We start from the raw sequence: 11,141 nt of genomic DNA, 5'->3' as shown, positions 1-11,141 counted from the left end.
GCATGTCGACACATTTCACATCATGTTGCACATCACCCCAAACACGCTATTTTGCGCGGACTGGCGTGACACCAACACAATGTAAGTCACAAAATCGCTTTGGATTTATCAAAAGTACTTGAAAAACTAACAATATAAAAATATTTACCTATAGATGACTGAAACCAATTCACGAAATCACTATGGATGTGAAGAGCGAAAAAAACTTTCAGCTCGAGAAAAACTCGCTTTTCGTACAGCAAACCAGGGTGCGTGCTATCTCGCGAGTTATTTATCTAAAACAAGGTACTGTTGACACAAACACCAGGAATCGGAAACGTTGCACATCACCCTATGTTGCACATCACTCCAAACAACCCTACTTGCACACTTAAACACGAGGAAGTAATGTGCAAGTTTCTACTTGCACACTTTTTTATTGTGATAAGTTTTATTGCGACTAATATTTGTTATACTATTACAAAAATCAATTAAATAATTAATGTTTTTATTAAAATGATCCCTACTAATTGCGGATATTTCTTAATTTTTCCATTTTGTTCCATTTTTTTATTTATACATAGTTTTTTATTTTTACTTTAAAATAATTTTTTAAATATATAAAAAGTGATTTTATATTACTAATTAGTGACACAAATAAAATTTTACAATCGACACAATGTTAAATCAATGTTGATTTGACTAGTTCAGACTACATGATCCATGGACATAAGAATGTAAGACTGAAGAATATAACAATTTAGAATTGAGTAAATTGCGACTGGTTTGGCGCAATTTTTCTAATTTTATTATATTTTTAAGTTTTTTCTACTCGTATTTCGTATACAATTTTTTAAGATTTGGTTGATTAGTTCTTGAGGCATCCTGCCTTTTTACTAAGAACGTTCAATGAATTTATTCAATCGCAATCTGTAAACAAAACACTGTTGCTGCTAAGGTGACGACAAGCGTCTTGAACATTCAAAGGAGTATAAATGTGTTATAAGAATTGATGAAACTTGACAAGTATTAGATGAAATTGTAGTTATTCTTTAATTAAGTAAAGATTAAATACTATTCTTTTTAAATTTAACATATCTTTGAGATGCTGTGATGTAATTGTGTCCGAAATTATTTTTCTAATACCAAAATTAGTGGCTGCTATAATTTTGGTACTATAAGTACGGATCATCATGCCCCGATCATGGCTTAATTGTCTAGATCATGACTCGATCTTGGCTTATCTGTCTGGACCATGCCCAAATCTTGGCTTAATTGTCTGGATTATGCCCCGATCTTGGCTTTTACTTGTCTGGATCGTCCCTCGATCTCGGCTTATTGTCCGATCATGCCCCGATCTTGGCATAATTGTCTGAATCATGCCCCGATCTTGACTTAATTGCTTGAATCATACCGATTTTAGATCATGATCCGATCTAGACAATTAAGCCAAGAATATAATATATAACTATAAATAGCCCGATATTTCAAAATTTGCTACACATATATTTCTAAAAAAAATTATGGACCTTTGATCGCGTATAAAAATCGATCTAATCAATCAAATCTTAAAGAATTATATATGAAATAGGGGTTAAAAAAACTGAAAAATATAATAGAATTAGAAATAGATCGATATCTCAAATATTGAGAAAGCTACAGCGTCACGGTGCGGTCACATGGACTGATATTTTTCGCGTAACGCGTTTCGCGTAACCAATCAGAAGTGCAAATATGCGTAACCGAAAATGCGAAACGCTTCTAATTGGTTATGTGGTTACGCGTTACGCGAAAAATACATGCCATGTGACTTCAGCCTAAAACACGCTTTTCTGAAAAATAAAAATCCCCTTAAAATCTATACCGGTCGACGGATTTTAATAAAATTAGAGGAGAACATACTTTCTATGATACTCTTATTGTGTGTGCACAATTTTAACCCGGTATCTAAAAAATTGTAGAAGAGATGCGTGTACAAAAAAATAGATGTAGAATCGATTGTATTTTGTTTGTAGATTATTGTAGTGCATTACTTTTTGTTTGTTAGTTTATAATTATATTTTAATTAAATATTTAAAGTGTCAGTCGCGCGTCGTTTGTAGTCAATTTGTATTTTGTTTGTAGAACTTATAGTAAAGTTAAAAAGTTTTGTAGTCTCCTTAAATTGTTTATAATTAATAAATACATTTGTCGAACTGTGTAGCTATCCGACAATCAATTAACGATATATATAGTTGCTGCCCTCTGCTACATATAGTTTAACAATGTATTTATTAATTATAAACAATTTAAAGAGATTACAAAACTCTACAAACAAAATACAATTAACTACAAACAAACTTCTTTTATTTCATAATACGTTAATGTATCATAATGTTAGCCGACGACTGACACTTTAAATATTTAATTAAAAATTAATTATGAACTAACAAACGAAAATAAATGCACTACAATAATCTACAAACAAAATACAATCGATTTCACACCTAATTTAAAAAAAAGTGTCAGTCGGCTAATATCATTACAAATTCCTGTCTCTTATGTCAGAGGTCAATTCGTCATGGGTAGCGACTGTGTTTTTACACGACTTGAAGGGTTCTGTTCGGGGCCGCTAGGTAAGCGCAACAGTCGAACTCAAAACACAGTCGCTACCCATGACGAATACGGTCCGTTGTTCGTTCCGAAAGGTGGAAGCACATAAAATTGCAGGAGCCATGAGCAGAAATAGAGAGCCTCGTAGGGAGAGAGTGGCGAACTCGTCACGTGACCCCCTTTCCTCTGATTGGTCGCGGGCGTTAAAGCTCCTTGTGACGTAAAGAAGAGGTTAAAGCAGGTTAATGTTTACAAACTGTTACAAACTAAGGTTCCGTCGCGTTACAGCAATCGAGTCTCCGTAAGTGATACATTATTATTAATACTGAAATTAATACTGAATACGAAAAAATTTGCCCTCTTCGATTTTATATACATGAAATAAATTCAGTTTTCAGTGTTTCCTGCATATTAAAATGCCTGGCAGGTGCAATGCTCCAAGATGCACAAATTCAAATAAAGAAGGATTTTGTTTAACAACATTTACTCAAGATCCTAAATTAAGACAAGAGTGGATCGATGCTGCTGGAATTCCGGATTGGAACCCTCCAAAATCAGCTGTATTATGCGAAGTTAGTACTGAAGTGTATGTATGTATAAATGTATTATGGTATAACAGATATTTTTCTCTAATGTACTTGTACCTCTCATTTTAGGTTCATTTTCGTCCATCAGCGTTATACTGCGTGGGCAACAAGAAATTTATTAAAAAGAATATCATACCAAGTTTCTTTTGCAAGTGTGATGGATCTATAAAGAGGAAACCTCTTGCAGAAATTCAGTCGAAAGAACTGCAATGCAATGAATTAGTTGAATCTCTTCCTCATAAAAAAGTATTTTCAAGGAATAATTTCCCAAGCAAGTTTGAGCAAGAAAATAAAAGTTCTGAGGAAGGCCAGTGTGTCAATGAATTTAAAGAACATAATTATTTTTCTGTTCGCAAAAATACTGAATGTACTACGTTTCAATCTTATAAGAAAAGAAGAACTGAGAGATATGTTCATACCTCAGATTGTATCATAAAGAAGAAACCCATTACTGTAGATACATTGAAGAAGGCATTATCTGAAAAAGAAAATTCTAGATCAGATTCTGATGCAGTCGAAGACATAAATACATCACCAGAAATTATTCAAAATGAAATATTGTCGACGGAGAGTTCGCCTAGTCTAGAGGATTCTACGTTGAAGAAGGCATTGTCTGACAAAGAAAATTCTAGATCAGATTCTGATGCAGTCGAAGACATAAATACATCACCAGAAATTATTCGAAATGAAATATTGTCGACGGAGAGTTCGCCTAGTGTAGAGGATTCTACATTGAAGAAGGCATTGTCTGAGAAAGAAAATTCTAGATCAGATTCTGATGCAGTCGAAGACATAAATACATCACCAGAAATTATTCGAAATAAAATATTGTCGACGGAGAGTTTACCTAGTCCAGAGGATTTTAAACTGTTACAAGAAAAATTAAAAATGGCTGAGAAGGAAAAAGATGTCCTGAGAAGTAGAGTTAATTACTTAGAAAAAGAAGTCGAAAAAAGTACTTATATAATTAATAAAGTTCTTAATAAAGACCAACAAGAAGCAATTTTAAAAGGTACTACAAGAGGTTCCAAGTGGTCGAATGAAACAATCAAAAAGGGACTGAAATTACACTTTGCATGTGGATCACACGGTTATAAGCAGATAAGTGAGCTTGTTGCTCCATTCCCTGCATCAAGAACTTTAAGAGAAAAGATAGAGCACATCAAATTTCAACCAGGGATACTTGAAGATATCTTTAAATATCTAGAATTGATCGTTCCTCTTATTCCGCCAAGATGGAAGATTTGCGGTCTTGTTTTTGATGAGATGGCGATTAAAACGCAGCTTGAATTTGATACAAGTACAGGAATGTATATTGGAAATGTAACGTTGCCTGGCAATACAGAGAAATTGGCATGTAAATCTTTAGTTTTCCAGTTATTTGGACTTGGTTTTCATTGGAAGCAGTACGTAGCTTACCACTTCACTCCACCTTCTTCAATGAATGATGCAGTTAAAGAGGTTATTATAGAAATACTTCAAAAGTATCATCATATAGGTCTGAAAGTAATTATTTTAGTCTGTGACATGGGAAACAGAGGATTGCTCACAAAAATGGGGTTCAAGACTACAAAGGCAGATATGGTGTACGCTGTGCCACATCCTTGCGATCCGGCGGTTACGTTACAGTTGATTCCAGATCCTGTTCATGTCCCAACAAACGCAAAAGGATTAAAAGATATTAAAATTTTTTAATACCTTTGAATCCCTTTTTTGGCGGAATTAGATGAAATTAGATGGGATTCGAAATGAGATGGTCCAATCCCATGGAATCCAAAAAAGAAATTTTAAATTTCATCCAATCCTATGGAATCCGTAAAGGTTATGGAATTGCATGGCATTAGATGGTTTAGGAAACGTCTCGCACCTCCGTTGGGCGACCAAGCGCCGTTGTTCGTCGGTGAGCTTTTGTGTATGCCTAAGGGCATTACACGCACTACTGCCGACGGGCAATTAGCCCGAAAATGAGATTTGTAAGATCTGTCAGGCACCGTAGGGGGTCCCTTTACATAGCGGTCGAGACGAAACTTTGAACTCGAGAAGATGCCCCGGCGATGCGACGCCTAGCGGCGTCGACGCGAATTGCCGGTAATGCAGATACCGCGCGGGCGTGTACTATTGTTGGCGCGTACCGCCACAGAGTTCAACACGGACACTTTTCAATCCTTATCCTGGCATTCAATGGTATTCATTTTATTGTCAGAATAGACGGAATTCAATGGAATTCAATACGGAAATTTTTAATTCCTAGTTTGGCATTCAATGGTATTCATTTCGTTAACGGAATCAATGGTATTCAATGGAATTCATCACGAAACTTTCCAATCCCTAACCTGGCATTCAGTGGTATTCATTTCGTTAACGGAATCAATGGTATTTAATGGAATTCATCACGAAACTTTCCAATCCCTAACCTGGCATTCAGTGGTATAATATTTTTGTGTCGGAATTGGATGGGATTCAAAAAAGACAAATTCTTTCCAAAATAAGGAATTCCATGATATTGAAACTATTTCAATCCCTTTTTTGGACAGAATGGAATTCGGAAAGTCCTGAATTGAATTCCTGGCAATCCCGTTTTAATTCTTTTCAATCTTTTTTTGTTTGCTGGGGTATTTAAGAATTTGAAAGAAATGGCTATGGAAAGTCAATTTATTTATTTGCCACAAGATGTTATAGAACTATACAATTTACCTAGTAATGTTGTTGACATGGGTCATGTTGAATGGTTAGAATCATATCAATCTGAAAATTACAAAGAGATAAAACTTGCGCCGAAGTTAAACAAAGCAGTGTTAAGACCTAGCCATTTCAATGGAATGAAAGTCTCAAATTCTACTAGCGTTATAAATTATTCCACTGCAAATGCATTAACATTTCTAGTCCAAGAAGGTGATGGAATTCCAGAAATGGAAACAACAGCCTGGTTTATCAGGTTGATTAAAAAATGGTTTGACATAATGACCGGAAGAAATCTCTACCATGCTTTAAGTTTTCACAATCCTCAAGAATACAATAATGCAATAGAACATTTAAAACTAGTTTGTCACATTTTCAAGAATATGAAAGTTGGATGTGGTTCATGGAAACCATCCCAGACTCATGTAATACTTACCACAGAATCAATGATTCAACTACAAGATCGTCTTTTAAACGAGGAAGAGTTTGTTTTCTTCTTTCCAGGCCGAGCAAGTCAAGACAGTTTAGAAAGTGGTTTCGCAAATGTACGTAGAGGATGCTTTAAGCCAACTGCTCTTCAATTCAAATCGAGATTAAGACAGATGTGTGTGGCAGGCGGAGATCGAGCAATATCTACTTCTAGTTATACATATGATGAAGCACCTTCCCTTGTAACTGTACTTCTTACAAAATTGAACGAAAATGAAAAAGAAGAAACTATAGAAACACACTGCAATTTCCCTAAATTAAGTGATTGTGAACCTATGTCAGAGAATGTAAAAAAAATATTTTATAGAATGTGTGGGTATGTTGTTTTCAAGTTGAGAGCCTCAATCAAATGTGAAAACTGTTATCTAAAATTACAAGACAATTCTGATTTTACGTATACACCATCCTCTTTATCTGTTTTTGTAGCTATTTCAGATTATACTCCTGGAGCTCAAATAAAAGTCAGTACAGAAGTATTTAATATTCTTGAAGGGACAGAAAGAATTATATGGAAATCCAAGTCTAGATTATTACTCTTAGGCAAATCTCTGAATAACAAATTTATATCCCATTTTAATACTGCTTTGAAACATCTTCCTTTAAGCACTTGCCATGATATTAAACAAAAATTAATATCCCGATTTGTGTCAATGCGTCTAAAACAACTGTCAGTTCCTTTAAGTATTACAGAAGATTCAGAGAAAATATCATCAGCTTTTGCAAGTAAGACAATGGGAGCAGGATTATTAGCTGACAGGTTTAAACAAAAAAAATATGCACGAAGATATTAAAATGAAAAGCAAGTTTATTCTTATATAGATGTAAACAAAAGTATTATTCTAGTATTACAGTTGTCTTGTGATATTGTTTAGCTTATTCTAATGTAATATTTAAACGAAAGTATTATAGTTTTGTGATATAATTTTTTATCATATATGATGTTATTTTATGTGATATTATTTTATCATATATGATGTTAAAATTAATATTTAAAATGACAAATGATCTCATTAATATTTTTCTTTGCTAGCAATATCTTTTATTTGTTCTAAGTAGTTATTATATTAAAGGCCATATTATATGTAATTCGTTATTTCAGGATTTTTTTTTTATAGATGTGGCTATATATGTGTTGTCGTTCTAATATATATCTTTATAATACATGTTATATAATATATGTTGTATAATGTATAAAGAGATATATAATCTAATATGTATTTTTCTATAAAATAAAACGTTACGAATTTATTACAAATATGTATTATAAATAATAAATGTTTTATACTAAAAAGTAAGTGTAAAAGAAAAATGTTTTATATTTTTCATGACTAATGTTTATAACTAATCTTTTATGACTAAAAATGAAACTTTTCATGACTAAAAATAAAATAACATTTCCTTGTTAAAAATTATTTTATTACATATTCTGTTATAACATATTTTATTAACAGTTTAATGTTGAAAATATGATGCATAGATTTAAGGTTTTATTTCTGAAATCTTGATGAAATTAATGATATCGTCGATACTCCATTACTATTAACTTCCAGAACTTTCTAAAATCATTATTTGATTGACTATTATTGTAATCTCTTACATTTAAGCCTAATAACTATAAATATTATATAATAATAATTGTTAATAGACTCTATGTATTTATTATTTGTTCATGGAATGGCAAAAGCAACATAAGAATATTATAATATATAACGTCCTATATTAATTATTAAAATACATATCTCTTACATGAAATTTTGTATGTTCAACATGTAATTTTTGTACAATACAAAATTTATTTTAAGAAAGAGAAGAAAACTTTTCCTTTATAAAGAACAATGTTTTGGTGTAAAAGAAACAAATATTTAAATAATAACTTATTCTTTAATATGTTTTTATAGTACAAATATGCATTTATAGCACAAATATGTATTTATAGTACAAATATTATTATCAGTATTAAAAGTACAAGATCGAATTCTGTTATCTCTTTCAGACGAAACTTATATAATTGAAATATATATACAGAATTAACAAACCAAAAAAGAATAAACCTTTTCTTTGCCAGTGAATAAATCAAAAGGAGAGTAATAATCGACGCTGACTGGCAATATATAAATTTATTATATATCTCACAGAGATATAATAAATTTATATATTGCTATTGCCAGTCAGCGTCGATTATTACTCTCCTTTAGAATTAACAAACATCATCAAAGAGTTAGTGCGTTATATGTGAGATCCAAATGACTTAATATGCATTAAATCATCTTGTAAACAATGAACTCTTCCCCTTAAAACTTCACTTTCCTGTACAACATTTTTTAACTTTACTTGCATTGCCTTATAGATTTGTAAGAAGTTCTCTTCTCTATTTCTTTCTTTTGTAACTTCACATAGTACAGCTGATTTTGAAGGGTTCGAATCCGGAATTCCAGCAGCATCGATCCACTGTTGCCTTAATTTAGGATCTTGAGTAAATGTTGTTAAACAAAATCCTTCTTTATTTGAATTTGTGCATCTTGGAGCATTGCACCTGCCAGGCATTTTATAATATGCAGGAAACACTGAAAACTGAATTTATTTCATGTATATAAAATCGAAGAGGGCAAATTTTTTCGTGTTTAGTATTAATTTCAGTATTAATAATAATGTATCACTTACGGAGACTCGATTGCTGTAACGCGACGGAACCTTAGTTTGTAACAGTTTGTAAACATTAACCTGCTTTAACCTCTTCTTTACGTCACAAGGAGCTTTAACGCCCGCGACCAATCAGAGGAAAGGGGGTCACGTGACGAGTTCGCCACTCTCTCCCTACGAGGCTCTCTAAGCAGAAAGCAGAAGCCATATGCGCATGCGCTATGGTATCCGTAGAGCTCTAACAGATACCATAGCGCATGTGCATATGGCTTCTGCATTCTGCTTATGGCTCCTGCAATTTTATGTGCTTCCACCTTAAAGGTGCCAATTCATGGGACGCTGAAAAACAGCGTTGAGCGACGTCACGTGACATCACTATGATGCCAGCGTCAAGAAAGAGAAGTTGGGGCCACCGACCGACTATCTGACGGACATAGGTTAGTTTTACCCTACTGATGACCAGTCATTGCGATAGTAATCCTGCTCAGTACGAGAGGAACCGCAGGTTCGGACATTTGGTTCACGCACTCGGTCGAGCGGCCGGTGGTGCGAAGCTACCATCCGTGGGATTATGCCTGAACGCCTCTAAGGCCGTATCCTCTCTAGTCAAAGGTGGCAATGATATCTCTAGGAGTCTCGTGAGTCGAAAGGCTCAAAACAATGTGACACACTTACTAGGCGGCCGGTCCCCCTCGCGGGGGCCGGTCGTCGCACGAGCCCGGTTTGCCGTACGGCGCCTCTGCCCGTCGTCGGGATCTCACCGCTTACGACGGCACGGCGTCTAACGGTCGAACATGAGTTTCGCGAGTTCGATGTCGAGACTCGGAATCGTCTGTAGACGACTTAGGTTTTTTCCAACTTCAAGCGTCAAAGCCAAAGCAGCGCGAAGACGCCGAAATTTTGACGCTGTTTTCCTTTTCATGAATTTCAATTGACGCCGGCGTCAATTGTGGTCATGCGACCTTCTTGCCGCTGAAAATGAGCGTCGAGCGTCAGCATGAAAAGGCACCTTTAAGGTGAAAGCACATAAAATTGCAGGAGCCATGAGCAGAATGCAGAAGCCATATGCGCATGCGCTGTGGTATCTGTAGACGGATACCATAGCGCATGCGCATATGGCTTCTGCTTTCTGCTCATGGCTCCTGCAATTTTATGTGCTTCCACCTTTACGCAAGAAGCGCATAGACCGCATAAACGCATCAGACGCATCAACTGCCTCAAGTCTTTCTTTCTTTCTTTTTCTGGTTATTGGCACTAGCGAAAATCACCTTCTCGGTGTGCAACGGCCATTATTCAATTTGTTCGTAGACTCGCAAACTCGCAAACTTGTAAGACTTCAAACTCGAGAATGTGTAAGTGTATGTGTGTATGTGTAATTGTACGTGTATGTCCACGGTGTCTTGAACTCGGGTTAATGCCGTAGGTGCGTTAGGCCCAAGGAATTGCGCGGATCACTTCCCCCTGCGGCCAACTGCCTCAAGTCGAAATAGAAGCAGTCAATCAGGGGGTCAAGGTCAATCATGAATCTTTTCCCCTAGGGTGGAAACGTACATACGTGAAAAATGAAAAATCTAGTGCCCATCTACAATAGGTGTTTTAAGCCCTAAGCCTTAAGAAATTGTTCAATCACAGTTAAATTTGAGAATACTTTAGGGCTTTAGGGTTTATGCCCGGTGTCCACGATGCAAGAACTGTGTCCAAGTTTCGGTTTAAGCCAATGAAACTGCTACTTTTCTGTAAGAGCTGCAAGTTGATTGGCCTAAATCGAAACTTGGACACAGTTCTTGCATCGTGGACACCGGGCTTTAGGGCTTAAAAAACAATACTTTTATAATTCGTATGTATTTGACCGGAAATGAATGTCCGGGAAAGAATCTACCATATGAAATCGTTTGTATTTCGTATGAAGACTTTTGAAGTGCAATTGAAAAGGTTTGTGAGTCATTCGTTTAATTGTAATTAATTAATTATTTTTACACCATGCATTTAGCCGAAATAGCTAAATTAATAAAAGTTTTTATACGGAATCGTTTGTATTTTGTATGAAGAGTTATGAAGTGTGATTAAAAAGGTTTGTGAATCACCCAAATAATTTTAATTAAATATTTATAAACTCTGTAATTAGCCGAAATATAGATTTTTAGTTATTCATGTTAAAAGAAGAAGGCGCTAGTG

The 11,141-nt window shown here is 34.8% G+C and overlaps 1 protein-coding gene across 1 annotated transcript; it reads left to right on the top strand.

Moving 5' to 3' along the window:
* The first annotated feature begins 2,689 nt into the window (after nucleotides 1-2,689).
* Nucleotides 2,690-5,116, top strand: LOC139813108 (uncharacterized). The gene is made up of 3 exons (XM_071778435.1): nucleotides 2,690-2,872; nucleotides 2,963-3,143; nucleotides 3,228-5,116. Exons 1-3 carry the CDS (start codon nucleotides 2,817-2,819, stop codon nucleotides 4,851-4,853), a joined length of 1,863 nt encoding a protein of 620 aa, XP_071634536.1. The 5' UTR covers nucleotides 2,690-2,816; the 3' UTR covers nucleotides 4,854-5,116.
* The last annotated feature ends 6,025 nt before the right edge of the window (nucleotides 5,117-11,141 follow it).

The sequence above is a fragment of the Temnothorax longispinosus genome, chromosome 5 (genome assembly GCF_030848805.1).
Source record: "Temnothorax longispinosus isolate EJ_2023e chromosome 5, Tlon_JGU_v1, whole genome shotgun sequence".
NCBI classification, from domain to species: domain Eukaryota; kingdom Metazoa; phylum Arthropoda; class Insecta; order Hymenoptera; family Formicidae; genus Temnothorax; species Temnothorax longispinosus.
Note: the sequence above shows the minus strand (reverse complement) of the source record. Positions and strands in the feature narration are given on the sequence as shown.

Bases quoted from the DNA above. Each gene is read 5' to 3' on its own strand.
- LOC139813108 (XM_071778435.1), top strand. From the start codon at position 2,817: ATGTTTACAAACTGTTACAAACTAAGGTTCCGTCGCGTTACAGCAATC. The intron at 2,873-2,962 runs GTAAGTGATACA...AAATAAATTCAG, and splicing joins GTTACAGCAATCGAGTCTCC to TTTTCAGTGTTTCCTGCATA. The intron at 3,144-3,227 runs GTTAGTACTGAA...CTCTCATTTTAG, and splicing joins AATCAGCTGTATTATGCGAA to GTTCATTTTCGTCCATCAGC.